This window comes from Scyliorhinus canicula, chromosome 14 (assembly GCF_902713615.1).
Source record: "Scyliorhinus canicula chromosome 14, sScyCan1.1, whole genome shotgun sequence".
In the NCBI taxonomy this organism is placed as follows: Eukaryota; Metazoa; Chordata; class Chondrichthyes; order Carcharhiniformes; family Scyliorhinidae; genus Scyliorhinus; species Scyliorhinus canicula.
This window is the reverse complement of record NC_052159.1, coordinates 144,720,345-144,739,802: the sequence shown is the minus strand read 5'-3', so window position 1 is coordinate 144,739,802 and position 19,458 is coordinate 144,720,345. Positions and strand designations below refer to the sequence as shown.

Below are 19,458 nucleotides of genomic sequence, written 5' to 3'. Positions count from 1 at the left end.
CAAGCCTGTGCTTAAGACAGTGAAAATGGGGCCCACACTGGGGAGAACAAGTAGAATAAGAAAAAGTAAGGGTTTTTCTGGGAATTTGGGGATCAAAAGTGGAGGTTCAGCAAGTTGCACCTTGGCAATGAAAGACCCAATGTTAGGAGGTTACAATTGGTTCTCTGAGGGCAGGATGGTGGCGCAGTGGGTTAGCCCTGTTGCCTCACGGCACCGAGGTCCCAGGTTCGATCCCGCCTCTGGGTCACTGTCTGTGTGGAGTTTGCACATTCTCCCCGTGTTTGCGTGGGTTTCGCCCCCACAACTCAAAGATGTGCAGGCTGGGTGGATTGAACACGCTAACTTGCTCCTTAATTGGAAAAAAAAATGAATTGTTTTAAAAAACAATTAGTTCTCTGTATAGGTGCAGAAGGAAGTGAGGTTGGAAGGAAGCAGGAAAGTGGGATTGGTGAAGGATAGAAGGAAGCAATCAAAACTGGCCTTGTCAAGAATTGAGACCATGGAATAGAGAGGTCAATGGAAATAGCAAGATTGAGGGAGGGATGATCTGAATATGGGCTGGAGCGTTTGTATATAGAGAGAGGGTGGTAGTTGAGATGGGGCAGATAGTCAGGTAAATGATTTGTATGCTGTTATTGCCAGCAGCCGTTCACGCTTGAAAGTTGGGACAGAAGATAAATAACTTTATTAGAATTACAACATATACGACTGAATCCTTCATACCATTTGTTTATTTTTATTCTTATTTTCCAGTAATGTAAACCTTGCATACTGATTTATGTATTTACATTGGACTGTAAGTCAGTGGGTAATGCTGAGGTGCTCATGTTAACTAGTAAAAGTAGCTAAGTAAAACATATACGGTGGCCATATGGTGTTTTCACTTTATAAACCCTAACATTAGAGACCTAAAAATAAATTCAATTATCCACATGCCTCCAGTTTGTTGGCATTGTTTCTTGCTCATAATCCTGACAAAAACTGCAGAAGTAGACAGTGTACATGAAACCCATGCAGCAGATCTGACTAGTACTGGCTCCCATTGTTATAATTCAATACTAATATCTGAATATGGTATAAATAGAGAATAAAGAATACTATTCATATTCGATAACACCAACCTCAATTTAAGATCAGCATAATGATTTAACGAGCAGTTGAACTGCATACTAATATTTATGTAATATATCAACATCTAGAAGACTGGACAGTTTTGGCCCCCTTAAGGAAAGGTGTGGAGGGATTTTCTTATGAGGAGAGGTTGACTACGTTGAAGCTCTACCCATTGGTGTTTAGAAGAGGAGGAGGCAACCTTATTGAGACAGATAGGATTTTCAGGGGCCTTGACAGGGTAGTTGCTGAGAGATTGTTTCGGCTTGTGGGAGAGTCTGGGACCACAGTTGCACAATCTCAGAGTAAGGGGTCGCCCATTTAAGACAGAGATGAGGAGAAATTTCTTCTCTCAGAGGGCAGTGAATCTGTGGAATTATTTACTGCAGAGGGCTGAAGAGATTGGGTTGTTAAGTATGTCAGCACGGTAGCACAGTGGTTAGTACTGTTGCTTCACAGCTCCAGAGTCCCAGATTCGATTCCCGTCTTGGGTCGCTGTCTGGGTGGAGTGCACGTTCTCCCCGTGTCTTCATGGGATTACTCCGGGTGCTCCGGTTTCCTCCCACAAGTCCCGAAACACCTATTGTTAGGTAATTTGGACATTCTGAATTCTCCCTCTGTGTACCCGAACAGGCACTGGAATGTGGCAATCAGGAGCTTTTCACAGTAACTTCATTGCAGTGTCAATGTAAACCTTCTTGTGACAATAAAGATTATTATTATGTTCAAGGCAGAAATATACAGATTTTAATCAGTAAAGGAATCAATGGTCATGAGCTAACCCAGGTGGCAGTGGCAGGATACAAGTGCAGTGCAAGGGTTCCCAGGTGACACCAGCAGTGCCAGGATGCCTCCCTCCCCAGAGGGAAAACACTTGGGGCCTCTGATCCTCTGGGAGCTTTCCCCCCCAGTGCCGTTCCATCTGACGCCCATTTGTGGAGACAGTCTCTGAGGTGAAGGAGATTGATCCCACGCCTCGTTTAGATCTCAGGAATGCATATTGGAGTGAGACTAGTTTTTCACTCTAACATGCAGATTTTCCGGAAAGTAATCCCGCTCACAATGGGCAGGATTCACATCCTGACGCCTCGTGAGATCATGTTAGATCCCGCGAGGCGTGGAGAGCCAGGTTGACGCTGGAAGAGGGATCTCCCGGCATCTACTGGCCCCGCTGACTTTCAAGCGCCACACGGCCGGTAGGTCTCGCCCGTGATCTCGTTGAATGATGGAGCAGACTCGATGGGCTGAAAGGCCTATTTCTGCTCCTACATCTTGTGGTCTTACGGTCTGACTAAAATTCTCCAATGAATTCTTTCATTTACACTGAGTTGTAAGCAGAGCACTGTGTTCCACTAAAAACATTATTATTCTCCCTCAAACTAGAGTGGACCCCAGTGGCTCAAGAAGGCTGCTCGCCATCAGGTTTTCAAGGGCAATTAGGGAAAGGCAGGAACTGCTGGCCTGGACCATGGATCCCAGATAGAACACACAAAAAAAGACCTCTTTGATCATAATGCCATTGAATTTCAGTATGAGGTTCATGCGCATTTCAAAGAGACCCAAGAAAGACTGCTTGATAAAACATCCATTACATTGTTTCTGCTCTCCCTCCCTGGAGATTAGAGTGGTGACAGACAGAGTTCCATTGCATATAGTCATGGAAAAGTTCACTCGGCAGCCTGTCTGGGGTAACGTACTATCAGAGCCTGTGAGTTGGTACCACACAGGGTTCTCCTGTCGTGGGCCACCAGTTTTATTTCACTGGCGGTAAATCAGCCATAACCCAAAATGCAGTTTTAAGTCCTCACAGTGGGATTATAAATAAATATCTATGGTAATATGAGTAAATCAGGCATTTTCTTTGGGATTAATGGAACCATATATAAAGACCGATTGTGTGAAGTTCAAGCTGTTGCATGATGTCACCCAGGAGAAAGTTTTTTTTAAGCACGTCTAGTATTCTGTCAAGTATGGCTTATTTGATATAGAATAGGTCAAGTGGGGTTTTGCTGCATTTTTCAGAAGTCTCTTCTGAGTATTAACTTATACCCTTCAGTTAAAAAGTCAGACAATAAACATATAGTTTAGAGTGAGTTGGTAGGAGTAATTTATGCTTAATGGCCCAATGATGTCAGGGAAGTCTTTTCAGCTTGGCTTTTATTTATTCTTTCATGGGATATCGACGTCTCTGGCATGGCCAGCGTTTGTTGCCCGTCCCTAATTGCCCTGGAATTGAGGGACTCACTGTGGAGCGTTTCAAAGGGCACTTAAGCGTCAACTACGTTGCTCTGGGTCTGGAGTCACATGTGGGCCTGACCAGGTGCGGATGACAGATTTCTTCCCCTGGAGAACTTTGGTGAACCAGATGGGTACCTGCAGCAATTGACGATAGTTTTATGCTCACCGTCACTGAGATTTGTTTTCAGTTCCGAGCCACGTGTTCCTCAGAGGCACGCTGTTCGCTGATAGCGGGATTCTCTACTCCCGCTGCTTGTTTTCCATTGAAGCCACCAATACTCTGCCAGGGAACCTGCGGGCGGAAACAGAGAATCCAATCGGAGAGAGAATTCCAGTCTTTATTCATTGATTTTAAATTCCATCAGCTGTCACGGCTGAATGTATCCAATATCATTCGAAGGATGGTAATAACAGCACTCCTGAGCGATAGTGACCACAAAATGATTGTGTTTAGTATGATATAGAACTGAATACGCCCAAGGACTTGACAAATTAGGAATGGGCGAGGGCCCCATCTCAACAAAACATGTTTTAAAAGACTGTGTCCCAGTACACAATGTTAGAATGGTGATTAATATGAGTGATTAACCAATGGATTAGGAGAAATAGTTTCTGAATGCCTCATGTCGAAATATATGGAATGTCTTCAAAGTGATGATGTATGCAAAATAAATGTATGTGAAGGAATGAGCAGGAGCTCCAATAGATAAGCACTGTCCAAAATTAGGTCAAAATATATATTTTGCAAACCGCGCTTGGAGGAAGATGACAGGATCATTGAGAAGAAGAAAGATGGTTCCAGAAATCACAGACTCATAGAATGGTTGCTGCACGGTAAAATTAATCCTTGGGCTGGTGCATAGACAATTTCAGCCCCACTTGACCCAGAGTCGCAATACAGGTGAAATTAACAATTACTGCTTAGAAAATACCCAAAGTCAGGGTGGCACGGTGGCGCAGTGGTTAGCACTGGGACTGCGGTGCTGAGGACCCGGGTTCGAATCTCTTCCCTGGGTCACTGTACATGTGGAGGTTGCACATTCTCCCCGTGTTTGCGTGGGTCTCATTTCCAAAACCCAAAGATGTGGGGCGAAATTCTCCCCCCCCCACGACGGCTGGGAGAATAGCGGGAGGGCCTTCCCGACTTTTTTGGCGCCCTCCCGCTATTCTCCCCCCCCCCCGCCGAAATCCCGACACGAATCGCTGCCGCCGTTTTTTTACGGCCGGCAGCGATTCACAGCTGTTAGAAGGGCCGAAGTCCCAGCCCTTTACGACCTTTTTACGAACGGCAAACACACCTGGTCCTGCCGTTCGTAAAAACGTCGTGACCACCTGGAAAAAAATAACCATGGCACCGATTGGCACGGCAGTACCACGGCCGTGCCAAGGGTGCCATGGGCCCGCGATCGGTGCCCACCGATCGCGGGCAGCGGGCCCGATGCCCGCGCACTATTTGTCCTTCCGCCGCCCCGCAGTATCAATACGCGGGGCGGCTGAGGGGCAACCCGGACCGCGCATGCGCGGGTTTCGCGCAAAAACGCGATGACGTCACCCGCGCATGCGCGGGTGGAGTCTTCCCACCTGCGCATGCGCGGCTGACGTCATATGACGCGTCAGCCGGCGCTAAGTCCGACAAGCGGGCTTAACGATTTTCGTTAAGCCCGACTTGTCGGAGTCTCCGACGTCGGGCTGCTAGCCCCGACGGGGGACCAGAATCGGTCCCCCGTCGGGAAGGGGTGCGATGCCGTAAAACCCGCCTGGGTTTTACGGCAGTTTGACGATTTCTCCCATTTTGGGAGAATTTCGCCCGTGCAGTCTAGGTGGATTGGCAGCCAGACAGCATTTCTGCATAAAGAGAGAGAGAGAGCAAGACAGACAGACAGAAAGACGGACAGCAGCTCACAGCTTCTCCTCTCAGCATCCAGGATCCAAATATCACTTCCTGGTTTCTCTGAAAATTATCCCCCATGGGTAGGACCCAATCACCCCCTGTCATGGGGCAGAATATGGCCTTTTGCTAATTTATTGGCCACCAGCCAACCAATCGAACCAAATCCCTCCAATTTCTCAGGTGCCAGAAAGTCTGAGTTCTGCCGTTCAGCAGCTAAATCTCAATAGCACAGTGTACTATTTTGCAATTTTTGAGTTCCTCTCTTCCTCTGCTTGACCTAAAGGCACATGGATCAAAAATGTTCACGACAAAGTAAAAGAAATGGGAAATAAGGGAATCAACAGGAATGGTCCTTACAATACAAAGAACAAAAGAACAAAGAAAATCACAGCACAGGAACATGCCCTTCGGCCCTCCCAACCTGCGCCGATCCAGATCCTTTATCTAAACCTGTTGCTTATTTTCCAAAGATCTACTTCCCTCTGCTCCCCGCCCGCTCATATATCTGTCCAGGTGCATCTTAAATGATGCTATTGTGCCCGCCTCCACCACCTCCGCTGGCAAAGAGTTCCAGGCACCCACCACCCTCCAGGTAAAAAACTTTCCACGCACATCACCCTTCAACTTTTTTCTCCCTCAAACAAGGAAGCCATTCGGCCCAACAAGCCTGCACCACTTCTCTAGGAGCAATTCAGCACGCCCACTCCGCATAGATCTTCTGTCTTTTTCTCTTAGGGTGCTTAGCCGATATTCTTTTGCTGGCCATAATCAAATGTCCCCCAAAACCTTTCAGACAGTGGATTCCAGATTGTAACCAGGCACTAATGAAAACAATTTTCCGCCTTTGGTTCTTTTCGCAAATCACTTTAAATTTCTGTCCCCTGGGGCAGCACGGTGGCCTAGTGGTTAGCACAACCGCCTCACGGCGCTGAGGTCCCAGGTTCGATCCCAGCTCTGGGTCACTGTCCGTATGGAGTTTGCACATTCTCCCCGTGTCTGCATGGGTTTCACCCCCACAACCCAAAAATGTGCAGAGTAGGTCGATTGGCCACGCTAAATTGCCCCTTAATTGGAAAAAATAATTGGGTAATCTAAATTTATAAAAAAAAAATTTTTTTAAATAAAATTTCTGTCCCCTGGTTCTTGACCCTTCTGCCAATGGGAACAATCTCTCCCAATCTACTCCGTACAGACTCTTCATGATTCTAAACACCTCTACCAAAACTCCTCTCAACCTTCCTTTCAGGAGAACAACACCTCAGCTTCTCCAATCTTGCCTCGTAACGGAAGCCCCTCAATCCTGGAACCATTCTTGGAAATCTTTTCTGCACCCTCTCTGACGTCTTCACATCCTTCCTTACGCATAGTGCCAAGAACCCGAGACAATCCTCGAGCTGAGGCCAAACGAATGTTTTGTAAAAATGTCTGCCTTGCTTTTGTACTCTATGCCTTAATTTATAAGGCCCATGATCTCAGGTGTCTTTGTAACTATACTCTTTGCCTTCAATGATTTATGCAATTGTTCCCCTAGGTCTTTCTGTTACTGCCAAAAGATGGGTTGAAATTGCCAAGAGATACCTGGAAACGAGCATACCTATAGCTAATAAGCAGCATAGCCAGTATATCGGTGTCTGTGTGTGTTTTGCCCCCACAACCCAAAGATGTGCAGGGTAGGTGGATTGGCCACGTAAAATTGCCCCTTAATTGGAAAAAATGAATTGGGTACTCTAAATTTTAAAAAAAGTAAAAAAAAGGGCAGCACGGTAGCATAGTGGTTAGCATCAATGCTTCACAGCTCCAGGGTCCCAGGTTCGGTTCCCGGCTGGGTCACTGTCTGTGCGGAATCTGCACGTCCTCCCCGTGTGTGCGTGGGTTTCCTCCGGGTGCTCCGGTTTCCTCCCACAGTCCAAAGATGTGCGGGTTAGGTGGATTGGCCATGCTAAATTGCCCGTAGTGTCCTAAAAGGTAAGGTTAAGGGGGAAGTTGTTGGGTTGCGGGTATAGGTGAGTTTGAGTAGGGTGATCATTGCTCGGCACAACATCGAGGGCCGAAGGGCCTGTTCTGTGCTGTACTGTTCTAAACTTCTTCTAAAGTATATCTGTATCAAACAGTAAAAGGCACGGTCAGGGGAGATATAAGGGGTAGAGAGGATGCTAACATGGATGAGATCAAATTGCATCTATTTTGGCATACTGAGAGAAACAAAATATGCTTTTGAAAAACAAGGCAGAAAGTCATATTGTTCAAGGAGAACAATGATACAACTAAGATTCTTTGCAGCTAAATCAGATTGTCACAGACATTGAGCTCATTATCAACAATTCAGCGAGTGAACTGACTGGCACAGTTTTCTGTGATTTGTAAAGTGAAAAGGCCATTGATCGCTGAAGAACATCTTTGGAGATTGGAAACAGCGAACACAGTATTCATTTCTCAAAACAAGTGACACATTTAGTCTGGGAATCGGCCGCTAATATTGTATCAACAACGGATTTAAAAAATCAACCATACTGAAAAAAAATCCTGAAGGACATAGACATAGACATAGAACAGTACAGCACAGAACAGGCCCTTCGGCCCTCGATGTTGTGCCGAGCAATGATCACCCTACTCAAACCCACATATCCACCCTATACCCGTAACCCAACAACCCCCCCCCAACCTTACTTTTTAGGACACTATCATAATAAGTGAGTTTCAGTTTCAGAGGGGATGTTCCTGCTTGAGGGAAGTCACTGACCTTCCCTCGGAGGGTTCAACCCACCTGGACTGTGAGACCAGATGACATTGTATATCTGGCCTGCTAGAAAGAATGATGACATTCCTCATAAAATGCTGCTACATAAGCCTCAACCAATTCAAGCTAATTCAGGGTAAAATATGGTGATGTAGTAATGGATAATGAACATTTTATACCTCGAACGGAGGTCACGGTTTCTGGACCATTAGGCTCCCCCGTGGCCTCACCTGAATACCCCCGATGAGGGGGCCGGGCTAAAGCCCTTAACCGGGAAGCCTGTGGACATAGAATCCCGACGCGAGTGTGGGTCGGCGTGGGAGACTCTTTGAGGGGTAGTGGGTGTAATTTGTCATTGTGCAAAATAAACTCTAAAATAGGCAGCCATTTTTGCTTCTTAATTTTTTCTATCAAGTCCTAAAGTTGTTCAGAAGGTTCATTCAAAGAAGACAACAATCATGAGAGTTTTTTTGCATTTCTTAATGTTAAGAACAAAGAACAATGCAGCACAGGAACAGGCCCTTCGGCCCTCCAAGCCTGTACCGGCCATGATACCACCCTTGGCCAAAACCATCAGCACTTCCTAGCGCCGTATCCCTCTATACCCATCCTATCCATGTGTTCTTCAAGATGTCTTTGCAACGCCGTTAATGTATCTGCTTCCGCAACCTCCCCTGGCAACGCGTTTCAGGCACTCACAACCCTCTGTGTAAAAACCTGCTTCACTCATCTCCTCTAAGCTTTGCCCCATGGACCTTAAACCTATGCCCCCTGGTGATTGACCCCCTCCACCCTGGGAAAGAGTGCCTGCCCATCCACTCTCTCCATGCCCCTCATAACCTTGTAGACCTCTTTCAGGTCATCCCTCAACCTCCGTCTTTCTAAGGAAAACAGTCCGAGTCTATTCAGCCTCTCCACATAGCTAATGAATGCAATCATTTTCCATCCTGTGCAATTTTGTGAGATGCACTTGCTACAGACAACATTGGGAGGCAGAATCACTTCTCATAAATGGTTCCATTGTTTTACCTGGTGGAATTGTGGAATCATCTCTTTGTTCAGGGAATCTGTTATCTGTGGTGCTGTAATGAATGCTTCAGTACAGTACACAGACCTAAATATGTAGAAATGGCAGAACCTGATATAGGACCATCAGTGTTCTCTTTGATATAGGTTGGAATTAGCCAGGGGAAAGATGGCACTGTTTATGCATGTGGCAACTTTGTTTTTTTCGTTGAGAGAATTCAAAGGAAAGGACAAAAAGAGGAAGATGTCATAATACCCAGTCAACATGCTTGCACCCGTGTTTCAGCCATCTACCTTTGATCAAGACCTGTTCCTGCAGCTACAGGTCCACTGAATACCGTATCATTCTATTTTCATACCTTGGCATGGCATGCAGACTGTGCCAAGAGGGAGTACATGCTGGCCTCTCAGCACTGGGAATACAGCTAACTGAAGGTTCACTGCTTACCAAGAGAACAAAGACATTCACTCAACTGTGTGAGGACAGTGATGACAAGATGTACAGGCAAGTTGCCACGATGGAAGTGTAAGGATGATAATAAGTATAGATGTAGTCAACATTGCTCTGGTAACACTGCAACGATAGAGACTTGCCCCATGACAGCTTGTAAGTAACTTTTGTAATTTTTCCCATTCAACAGTTAGGTAAATAACAACTGCAACTTTTACTTACCGTTAACCACAATGTAATGGCTTTCAGCTCTGTGGCTGTGAATTAGCTTCCAAGATCGACTGATACGGAAACCCCCGCTTGCCAGGGTGATGCTCTACCCTGGTCCCTGATTGGTTACCTGGGCCACCTGACACTCTCGGCAAATTGCCCCTTGAAGGGGTCAAATACCACCAGCTGGATTCTCCGACGGCGGGATTCTCCGACGGCGGGATCCTCCACTTCGCCGGCAGCGCATTCACGCCTGCGGATTTCCCGACGGCGTGGGGGTGCCCAGAATGGAAAACCCAGAAAACGGGTGCGGCGGTGCGGAGAATTCCGCCCCACATGTATCATGCCTATGACCCACTCCAGTTGATGCCCAGTGAGTGTTGATGATTATTGTATCATTTCATGCTTTAATAAAGTAACAATATAAAAATGGTAATTTCCTGAAGCTGATTTTAATCCTATTTTGAACCAGCCAGAAGATTGCCAATAAAAAGGGACCGGTTACCCCTTCAGAAAGGGGCACCATTAATATGCTGTAACAAAAAAACACCCCAAAAAGCTTTAAAGGAATCTTATCAAAACAGATAAGATGGCATTTGTGGGAATGATGATGCTCTCCGGCGTGCCCCAGCGAGCCCATCTCTCCAAGGACACGCCGGCACAGAGGCAGCCAGGGGAGAGGCGACCCACTCAATTGCCCACCGCCTGGACCTCTTGATGGCCACCTTGGCGAGGACTAGGAGTGATTCCATCAGATGATCCTGTGATCAGCACACTCCCCTCTGGGTGGCCAAAAATCAGGAGCATGCCGCTGCAGTTCAGCCAGACATTAAGGAGCAGTATCCTTCGAATAAAGGTACAGTGGCTGCAAACTCCCACCCCCTAAATAGATGTGAAACATGGACTCCTCCAGGCTGTGGAAATCCTGGTGAAGCTGCTTTTACACTTGCACTTTGTTTGAATTAGATGACAGGAAACCCGTGTGTGATCAGGCTCACAGCGGGCAGAATGATAGATCCAATTTTGTCCCTTCTTCCATCAGTCCACACTCCACCAAACGTGCAACCACTCACACCATGGCCGCCACTGGAAGTCGATAGGTAAGTTTTTAATGAGTAGCGAGATGGAGGGTTATGGGGAGCAGGCAGGAAAATGGAGATGAGGCAGAGATGAGATCAGCCGTGATCATTTTGAATGGTGGAGCAGGCACGAGGGGCTGAACCGCCCACTCCTGCTCTTAGTTCTGATGTTCTTATATTGGATAGTGCGGAAAATGCCATCAAAGTAGATGAGCCATTGTTGCTCGTTATGCACTCTCCTTAATTTGCTCTGTTTTAATTATGCTAGCTCAAGAGTCGCCAGGTATCCTTTTGATACCGCCACAAGGTTCAAAACCTAATACTGATCAAAGACTCGATACACCAGTTCGAAATCAATGCACATTTATTTAAACACAGTCAATTATACTCATGCACAAACTCTACTCACTAAACTATCACTACTACTAAAAGCCTATACTTAGCTTCGGGTGCCCACTCAGTCAGAGGAATAATGGCCGTTGTCCGGTTCTGAGGCTGCTGGCATCGAACTCGTATAGAATAGTAGCTAGGAGCGTCTATCTCGTAGCGTGCGTTGACTTTGGACTTACTTGGCTGGTGCTCGGCGGGTCTCTCGTCGCTGAGAGCCAAGGCCGAGATGAAGATGAAGAAGAAGAGGGCGATCTGTCTTTTTATACCCCAAAGGGGCTTCACGCTCTTTTTGGCAGTCCCTGAACTTGGCCCCAATTAATTGGACCTTGTCCTACTCATCTGTATTGATTTTTTCCAATATAGGGGCAGTTGCTTGATTGCTGGGCGGGCCCTAGGTGACCGTTGGCCTGCCTTTGTTTTAGTCTCCACTGGCACCGGGTAGTTTGCCCTGGTACCGATTGCTTAAATGTTTCTCTTTTGTCCCCGGAGATAGCTCATTACTATGCTAATGGCTTGTAGTATCGGTCTTGTCTGGGACCTGCAAACTCCAATAGACAGGCAAACCTTGCACCTGCTTGTTTTCTTAGCATTGTCCAATTTTCCCTTTACTCCCTGCAAGTGTCCATTTTGAAATCGGGACGTGGCCACCCCAGATGGCTACACCATGAACTAGGTGAAAGGCAGAGCAAGCTCAAGGGGCTGAATGGCTTACTCTTGCTCCTATGTTTTCATTTTAAAAAATCTTTTAGAGTACACAATTCATTTTTCCCAATTAAGGGGCAATTTAGCGTGGCCAATTCACCTACCCTGCACATCTTTTGGGTTGTGGGGGTGAAACCCTCGCAAACACGGGGAGAATATGCAAACTTCTCAAGGACAGTGACCCAGAGCCGGGATCGAACCTGGGACCTTGGCGCCGTGAGGCAACAGGGCTAACCTACTGTGCCACCATGCTGCCCGCGGCTCCTATGTTTTCATGTTCCTTTCTGTTGTGTTAGATCTTCTCTCTTGAACACTCTCCTTAAACCCGTTCAATCGACTACCTCTCTCTTCTGCTTCGTAAACAACTTTAACATAAACCATTCAACCTGCCCTTCCTCACCTTACTCCCATCGCTACTTGATGTCTAGCCTCTGTGAAGTGCTGTGGGTAACATTAAGGGCATTATATAAACACAAATTGTCCTAGTTTGGTGATTTCCCCTATTTGGATTAAAATTCAAATTCAAAACATTGGATTGGATTTGATAATTTAAAAAAATACATTTAGTGTACCCAATTAATTTTTTTTCCAATTAAGGGACAATTTAACGTGGCCAATCCACCTAGCCTGCGCATCTTTGGGTTGTGGGGGTGAAACCCATGCAAACACGGGGAGAATGTGCAAACTCCACACGGACAGTGACCCAGAGCCGGGATCGAACCTGGGACCTTGGCGCCGTGAGGCTGCAGGGCTAACCACTTGGATTTGTTTATTGTCACGTGTACCGAGGTAAAGTGAAAAGTATTTTTCTGCGAGCGGCTCAAACAGATCATTTAGTACATGAAAAGAAAAGAAAATACATAATAGGACAACACAAGGTACACAATATAAATACATATATGCACTGGCATCAGATGAAGCATACAGAAGTGTAGTGTTAATCAGGTCAGTCCATAAGAGGGTCGTTTAGGAGTCTGGTAACAGCGGGGAAGAAGCTGTTTTTGAATCTGTTCATGTGTGTTCTCAGACTTTTGTATCTCCTGCCTGATGGAAGAAGTTGGAAGAGTGAGTAAGCTGGGTGGAGGGGTATTTGATTATACTACCTGCTTTCCCCAGGCAGCGGGAGGTGTAGATAGAGTCAATGGATGGGAGGCGGGTTTGTGTGATGGACTGGGCGGTGTTCACTCGGTCTTGGGCCGAGCAGTTGCCATACCAGGCTGTGATGCAGCCAGATAGGATGCTTTCTATGGTGCATCCGTAACAGTTGGTAAGAGTCAGTTTGGACATGCTGAATTTCCTTAGTTTCCTGAGGAAGTGCAAGCGCTGTTATGTTTTCTTGGTGGTAGCGCGACGTGGGTGGACCAGGACAGATATTTGGTGATGTGCACACCTAGGAATTTGAAGCTGTCAACCATCTCCACCTCGGCCCTGTTGATGCTGACAGATGTGTGTACAATGCGTTGCTTCCTGAAATCAATGGCCAGCTTCTGGCATTGAGGGAGAGATTGTTGTCATTACACCACTCCACTAGGTTCTCTATCTTCCTCCTGTATTCTGACTCGTCGTTGTTTGAGATCCGACCCACTATGGTCGTGTCGTCAGCAAACTTGTAGATAATAATAATAATCGCTTACTGTCACAAGTAGGCTTCAATGAAGTTACTGTGAAAAGCCCCTAGTTGCCATATTCCGGTGTCTGTTCGGGGAGGCCGGTACGGGAATTGAACCCGCGCTGCTGGCATTGTTCTACATTTTACCACGCAGTCATGTGAATATAGGGAGTATAGTAGGGGGCTAAGTAGGCAACCTTGCAGGGCCCCGGTATTGAGGACTATCGTGGAGGAAGTGTTGTTGTTTATTCTTTAAAAAAAAGTTTGAGTACCCAATTAATTTTTTCCAATTATGGAGCAATTTAGTGTGGCCAATTTACCTACCTTGCACATCTTTTGGGTTGTGGGGGTGTAACCCACACAAACTCGGGGAGAATGTGCAAACGCCACACAGACAGTGACCCAGAGCCGGGATCGAACCTGGGACCTCGGCGCCGTGAGGCATCGGTGCTAACCACTGCGCCACCGTGCTGCCCCTTTGTTGTTTATTCTTACTGATTGTGGTCTGTGGTCAGAAAGTCGAGGATCCAGTTGCAGAGTGAGGAGCCAAGTCCTAGGTTTTGGAGCTTTGATATGAGCTTGGCTGGGATTATGGTGTTGAAGGCGGAGCTGTGGTCGATAAATAAGAGTCTGATATAGGAGTCCTTGTTGTCAAGATGCTCCAGAGACGAGTGTAGGGCCAGGGAGATGGCATCTGCTGTCGACCGGTTGCAGCGCTATGCTATTTGCAGTGGATCTAGGCATCCGGGCAGTATGGAGTTGTTGTGCTTCATGACCAACCTCTCGAAGCCTTTCATTACGATTGATGTCAGGACCATCGGACGGTAGTCATTGAGGCACGTTGCCTGGTCCTTCTTTGGCAATAGTATGATGGTGGTCTTCTTGAAGCAGGTGGGGCTTTGGAGCGGAGGAGGTACAGGTTGAAGATGTCCGTGAACACATCTGCCAGCTGGTCCGCGCAGGCTCTGAGGGCATGACCAGGGATCACTTTCAGGAAAGCCGATCTGACTTTGGAAGCTGTGACAGTGGGTATGGGTGTGTCCTGGGCTGCTGGAGCAGTCGACAGTGGATTGATAGTTTTCTGCTCAAACCGAGCATAGAATGCATTGAGTTCCTTGGGCAGGGGAGCACTGCTGCCGGAGATACTGCTCGACTTTGCTTTGTAGCCCGTTATGTTGTTTAGGCCTTGCCACAACCGACAAGAGTCTGTAACGCTAGTCCGTGAATCTAGCTTGTTCTGATATTGTCTCTTGGCATCCTGGATGGTTTTTCAGCGGTCGTACCTGGATTTCTTGTATAGGTCAGGGTCGCCTGACTTGAACGCATCAGACCTGTCCTTCAGTAATAATAATAATAATCTTTATTGTCACAAGTAGGCTTACATCAATACTGCAATGAAGTTACTCTGAAAAGCCCCTAGTCGCCACATTCCAGCGTCTGTTCGGGTACACAAGAGGCAGAATTCAGAATGTCCAAATTACCTAACAACACGTCTTTCGGGACTTGTGGGAGGAAACCGGAGCACCCGGAGTAATCCCACGCAGACACAGGGAGAATGTGCAGACTGCGCACAGATACTGACTCCAAGCAGGGAATCGAACCTGGGACCCTGGGGCTGTGAAGCGACAGTGCTAACCACTGTACTACCGTGCCACCAGTAGGGAGTCAATATCCCGATTAAACCATGGTTTCCGGTTGGGGAACGTACATACTGCTTTCTTTAGCACGCAGTCATCCACACATTTGTGACGGTGGTGGCATACTCATTTCTGTGAATAGAATTGAAACACATATTGCTAAGAGTCGCATAAAGCCATAGCTACATTAATACGAGGGGTGGCAATTTTACTGTGAGCAGAGTGATTGAAAGAGCTTGGTTATCTTTAATCTGCCTCTATCCAACACAGCAATTGTGTTTCTCTTGATCTGAGATATTCGCTGTCTTCAATAGCAGAGCAATGGGGAACGTACAAGGACATAAGAGCATTCCACTTCATATCAGTCACCAATGCAATGTTATGAGGGAAGCACAAATCCCCAAAGCCACTTCACAGCTCCATTCACCAAACTGACAAAGATCCACTTCTATAAAGAAATGCAATAGCTGCATGTGTGTCAGAGAGCTCTGCTGATTTCTGTCATCTTTTGCATTGTTTCCTGCCTTGTGTTAATCACAATGTTATTCTCACCAGCACCGCACTCCCCCCCCCCACCCCCCCCCCCGATCATTATGAGACAGAATGTTGCAAAGAAGATCAAAATGAGCAGAGTGGACGGCACATGCTCAGGCGCGAGGTTCTCCGTTCCAGCGGCGAAGCGCCGGCGCCAACAGAGAATCGGTGGGTGGTTGACGATGGGGAAATCGGTGCAAACCCCTCACCGATTCCGGTACCGGTGAGTGGCTAGCACCGGCGCCATGTGAACCACCCATGGATGGCGCGGAAAACGGTCGGAGAATCGCCGGGATCCGGGCCGCGCATGCGCAATGCTGACGGCCGGCACCGGTCGCGCAGGAAAACATGGTGCCGGCCATGCTGGAAACCTAACCCACCCACCCCGACCCCACAGCCCACCCCCTGTCCACCCTGCACCACTCTCCCCAGTCCTAGCAGAAGCCCCCTGGGCCAGCGGCATGGATCCCGGACGGGTGTGGCGACGCTGGACACATCTGCAGCCGGCACACTGGGTTCCCGACCACTGGGACCAGCACGTGGCCCGCGCAATCGGGCACTCAGCCCATTGGGGGCGGAGCATCGCAGGTGGGCCGGTCGATGATGTGGCAACATTCCTTGCGTTTGCGCGCGGCGCACTTCCCGATGACACCGGTATGGAGGGCGGCAGAGCATTGCTGACCGGTGTCAAACCAACACCTGGCCCGATTCCGGCATCGGAATCCATTTTCCGCCCGATCACCAATCCCGATTTCGGCATCGGGCTACGGAGAATCCAGACCTTGGTGATAGGGAATTTTAGCAGACTATCCCAAAGATGTGCAGGTTAGGTGGATTGGCCATGCTAAATTGCCCCATTGTGTCCAAAAGATTAGGTGGGGTTACAGGGATAGGGTAGGTGCGTGGGCCTAGGCACAGTGCTCTTTCTTTTTTTTTTATAAATTTAGATTACCCAATTATTTTTTCCAATTAAGGGGCAATTTAGCGTGGCCAATCCACCTACTCTGCACATTTTTGGATTGTGGGAGCGAAGCCCACGCAGACACGGGGAGAATGTGCAAACTCCACACGGACAGTGACCCAGAGCCGGGATCGAACCTGGGACCTCAGCGCCGTGAGGCGGTTGTGCTAACCACTAGGCCATCGTGCTGCCCTACAGTGCTCTTTCTAAGGGCTGGTGTAGACTCGATGATTCTATTCACCCATGGGCAGCATCACAGGAACCGTGCTAACTAGCGTTGCCAACTGTGATTAAATGTATTCCTGGAGGTTTTATTTCATGACTTGTCCCCACACTACACCCATTAGTCGGCCACATCCAGCTTGGTGACGCGATGACTACCTCCGCCAAATGGAAAGCAAAACGACTCCATCGGCCAAGAGGATGATGCTTGACTGTTAGCCATACAGCCTTCCTCCCCTCTTCAATAAGTTATATATGGCAAGACAAACAAAACAAGATAAACAAGACAAATAAAAAAGCATCCTTAATCATTCCTTTCCCCCAGGATTGCACACACTTGGCGATTGACCTTCAATTCCTGAAGACTCCCGGCCAAATCCTGGAGGCTTGGCAAGGCTGGGGCGAACACTAATAGTTGTGAACTGCTCTTTGAAAGCGGGGGCCCGTTAAATGAATGTTCTGCTGCTCTGGGTGAGGGGTAGTTAATGCAGAGAGCTGAGATACTCGACAGCCTATCTTGGAATTCGCATCTCTGTAAACTCGCCCTCATTCCCATTGAAATGCAAACACCAGAGTTTCATTTCAGACACAATGCAGCAGTAAACAGAAGGCTTGTTTTTTTTTCTACTCTCATGCTGTGCTGCTCCCGGTCTTGAGGCACGCAATGGGGGGGGCGGGTGGAGAGTTTTGAGTGACAGGCTGGGCGGGCTAGCGGAACTGTTTAGCGGTTAATGGTTCTCTCCAGAGGCTCAGGTGAGAAGTGACGCGGGGTGCAGGCTGGGCGAGTGTGTGAGGAAGTGTTAAGACTGCCAAGGGCATGGGGAGAAAAGGCTGGAAGCTATAAGCGCCTCCAGGTGACCCCCCCCTCCCCTCCTAAAACAAGTAGAGGTGTCACCAGACCAGGTGAGACAGACTGCAGAGGTGACAAAAGTCCCCAAAGCAGTTAAAACGTACCTCTCCAAATATGACATGTCGAGGGGGGACATTGAAAAGAAAATTGGCTGGATTATTTTTAAAAATGAACAGAAATGGCTCTTTAAACTTCAGGAGTCGCCCTGGGATGGGGGGGGGGATGGCACAGGCGTTTGGAGTGGGGGCGAGTTTAAGGCTGGAGTGGGGCAAAATGTGGACAAGTTGGGGTGAGACCAATTCACTTGTTGGTCCTTTTTCTGCACCAGGAATTGTGTGCTTCACCCACCGGCAGGTGGAGGGGAGGGCGGGGATGAAGTGGAGCTCCTCACTTCCGAGTGAAATGTGTTGTTGCATCCACTCACCCGTGTCGAAAAGGGTTCGCCTCAAAGGCAGTTGGAGCGCCGCTTGTCAGGGGGGCGAATGTGTTACACCGTGAAATTACACCGTGAAATTACAAACCTTCCTGAGCCCCCTCACTCTCTCAACTTCATCTTTTTCACTGCGTCGGCGTTCACCGGCCGAACCTAACCTTGTGCCTGAGCAAAAGGTGTCGGTTTAAAAAATAACTTTTTTGTGCCGTGTGTTTTGTTTTGTTTCCAAATATTCGCTGCCTCAGCCATGGAGTGGAAAGAGCAAGCGGACCCTGATCATGTCCTTGCATTCACTGAAGCACAGCGATGGGTAGAGGTGAGTCGATGAACCTTTTTCCAGGTTTTAAAAGCGTTTAGGATTTTTAATTTTTGTTGCATCTGAAGCAATCTGGGCGCTTTTTGTGATCAAATTCTGTGGATATCTCCTTCCCGTGCACCCCCCCCCCCCCCCTCCTCCAAATCCAAGAGCAGAATTATTTGATTCTATAACAAAACTTTAAAGAGTTTGTTGCATTTTCTGTGGGGCTAATGTTCTTAAATCATTTATCCGCGAGCTCTTTTTTTTTAGGATTTTAAAGCGACCAAAAAGTTTTTTTCAAACTTTGTTTCTAGTAATGATTGATTTTCCATTGAGGAAATGAATTATGTCAGAACAATTCCTCGGGGCTTGTTAACTGGTCCTGAAAATATGCTTCTCTCCTTAATCTTTCGACTTGATTTTTCTGTGTCAGTGAGGCCAGGTTTAAGCGGTTGGGTGTATTTCTTTTTGAAGCCTTTTCCCCTCATTGCCTGCGGTTTCGATACTGTAAAGTTAACACCTTGGTAATTGGGCAAGTAGATCAATGGGATAGATTGCAATTCTGTGATGTGTATGGTTGGACTTACAATGTTGTGAATACCTAATCAAAAGGGCCTTTCTAAAAATGTGTCTTACTGAAATCTCTTGCAAGGGAGGGAGTAACTATTTCAGGAGTGATACCGTCAGCTTTGACTCCTTGTGACTCGAATATAATGCACCTGAATACACTTGGATCACGTTAATACAGTTAATTTGTTTCTGAGTCTTGTGTTTTCTTAGCAAATTATTTCAAGTGTCATGGGCCAGGGTTTAGAGAACCCCAAAGTGTATCATGGAGTTCACCTGACCCACAACTTTTAATAGATTGCGGTATGGGGAGCACAGGGCCCACTCTACAGGTGTGGTACAGCAGAAATGGAAAAGTACTTTTTAAAGCAAAACAATGTTTATTCTATGAACTCAAGTTAACCTTTCTAAAACATAGTGAACATCTGAACAACCATTAATTCAAATACAACCCCCAAAGAATACAGCACTAAGTAATCCTTAATAATTTCCGAAACAACATCCAGAAGACAA

At 47.3% G+C, this 19,458-nt stretch overlaps 1 protein-coding gene across 3 annotated transcripts in view; it reads left to right on the top strand.

The window, feature by feature from the left end:
• The first annotated feature begins 17,512 nt into the window (after nucleotides 1–17,512).
• The window catches only part of lmo7a (LIM domain 7a), a 245,725-nt gene continuing 243,779 nt past the window's right edge, over nucleotides 17,513–19,458 (top strand). For all 3 annotated transcript variants that reach the window (XM_038819100.1, XM_038819099.1, XM_038819098.1), the window contains exons 1-2: nucleotides 17,513–17,550; nucleotides 18,326–18,396. In XM_038819100.1, the coding sequence (XP_038675028.1) occupies nucleotides 17,529–17,550; nucleotides 18,326–18,396 (93 nt within the window). In that variant the 5' untranslated portion in view covers nucleotides 17,513–17,528. The remainder of the gene's footprint in view (nucleotides 17,551–18,325; nucleotides 18,397–19,458) is intronic.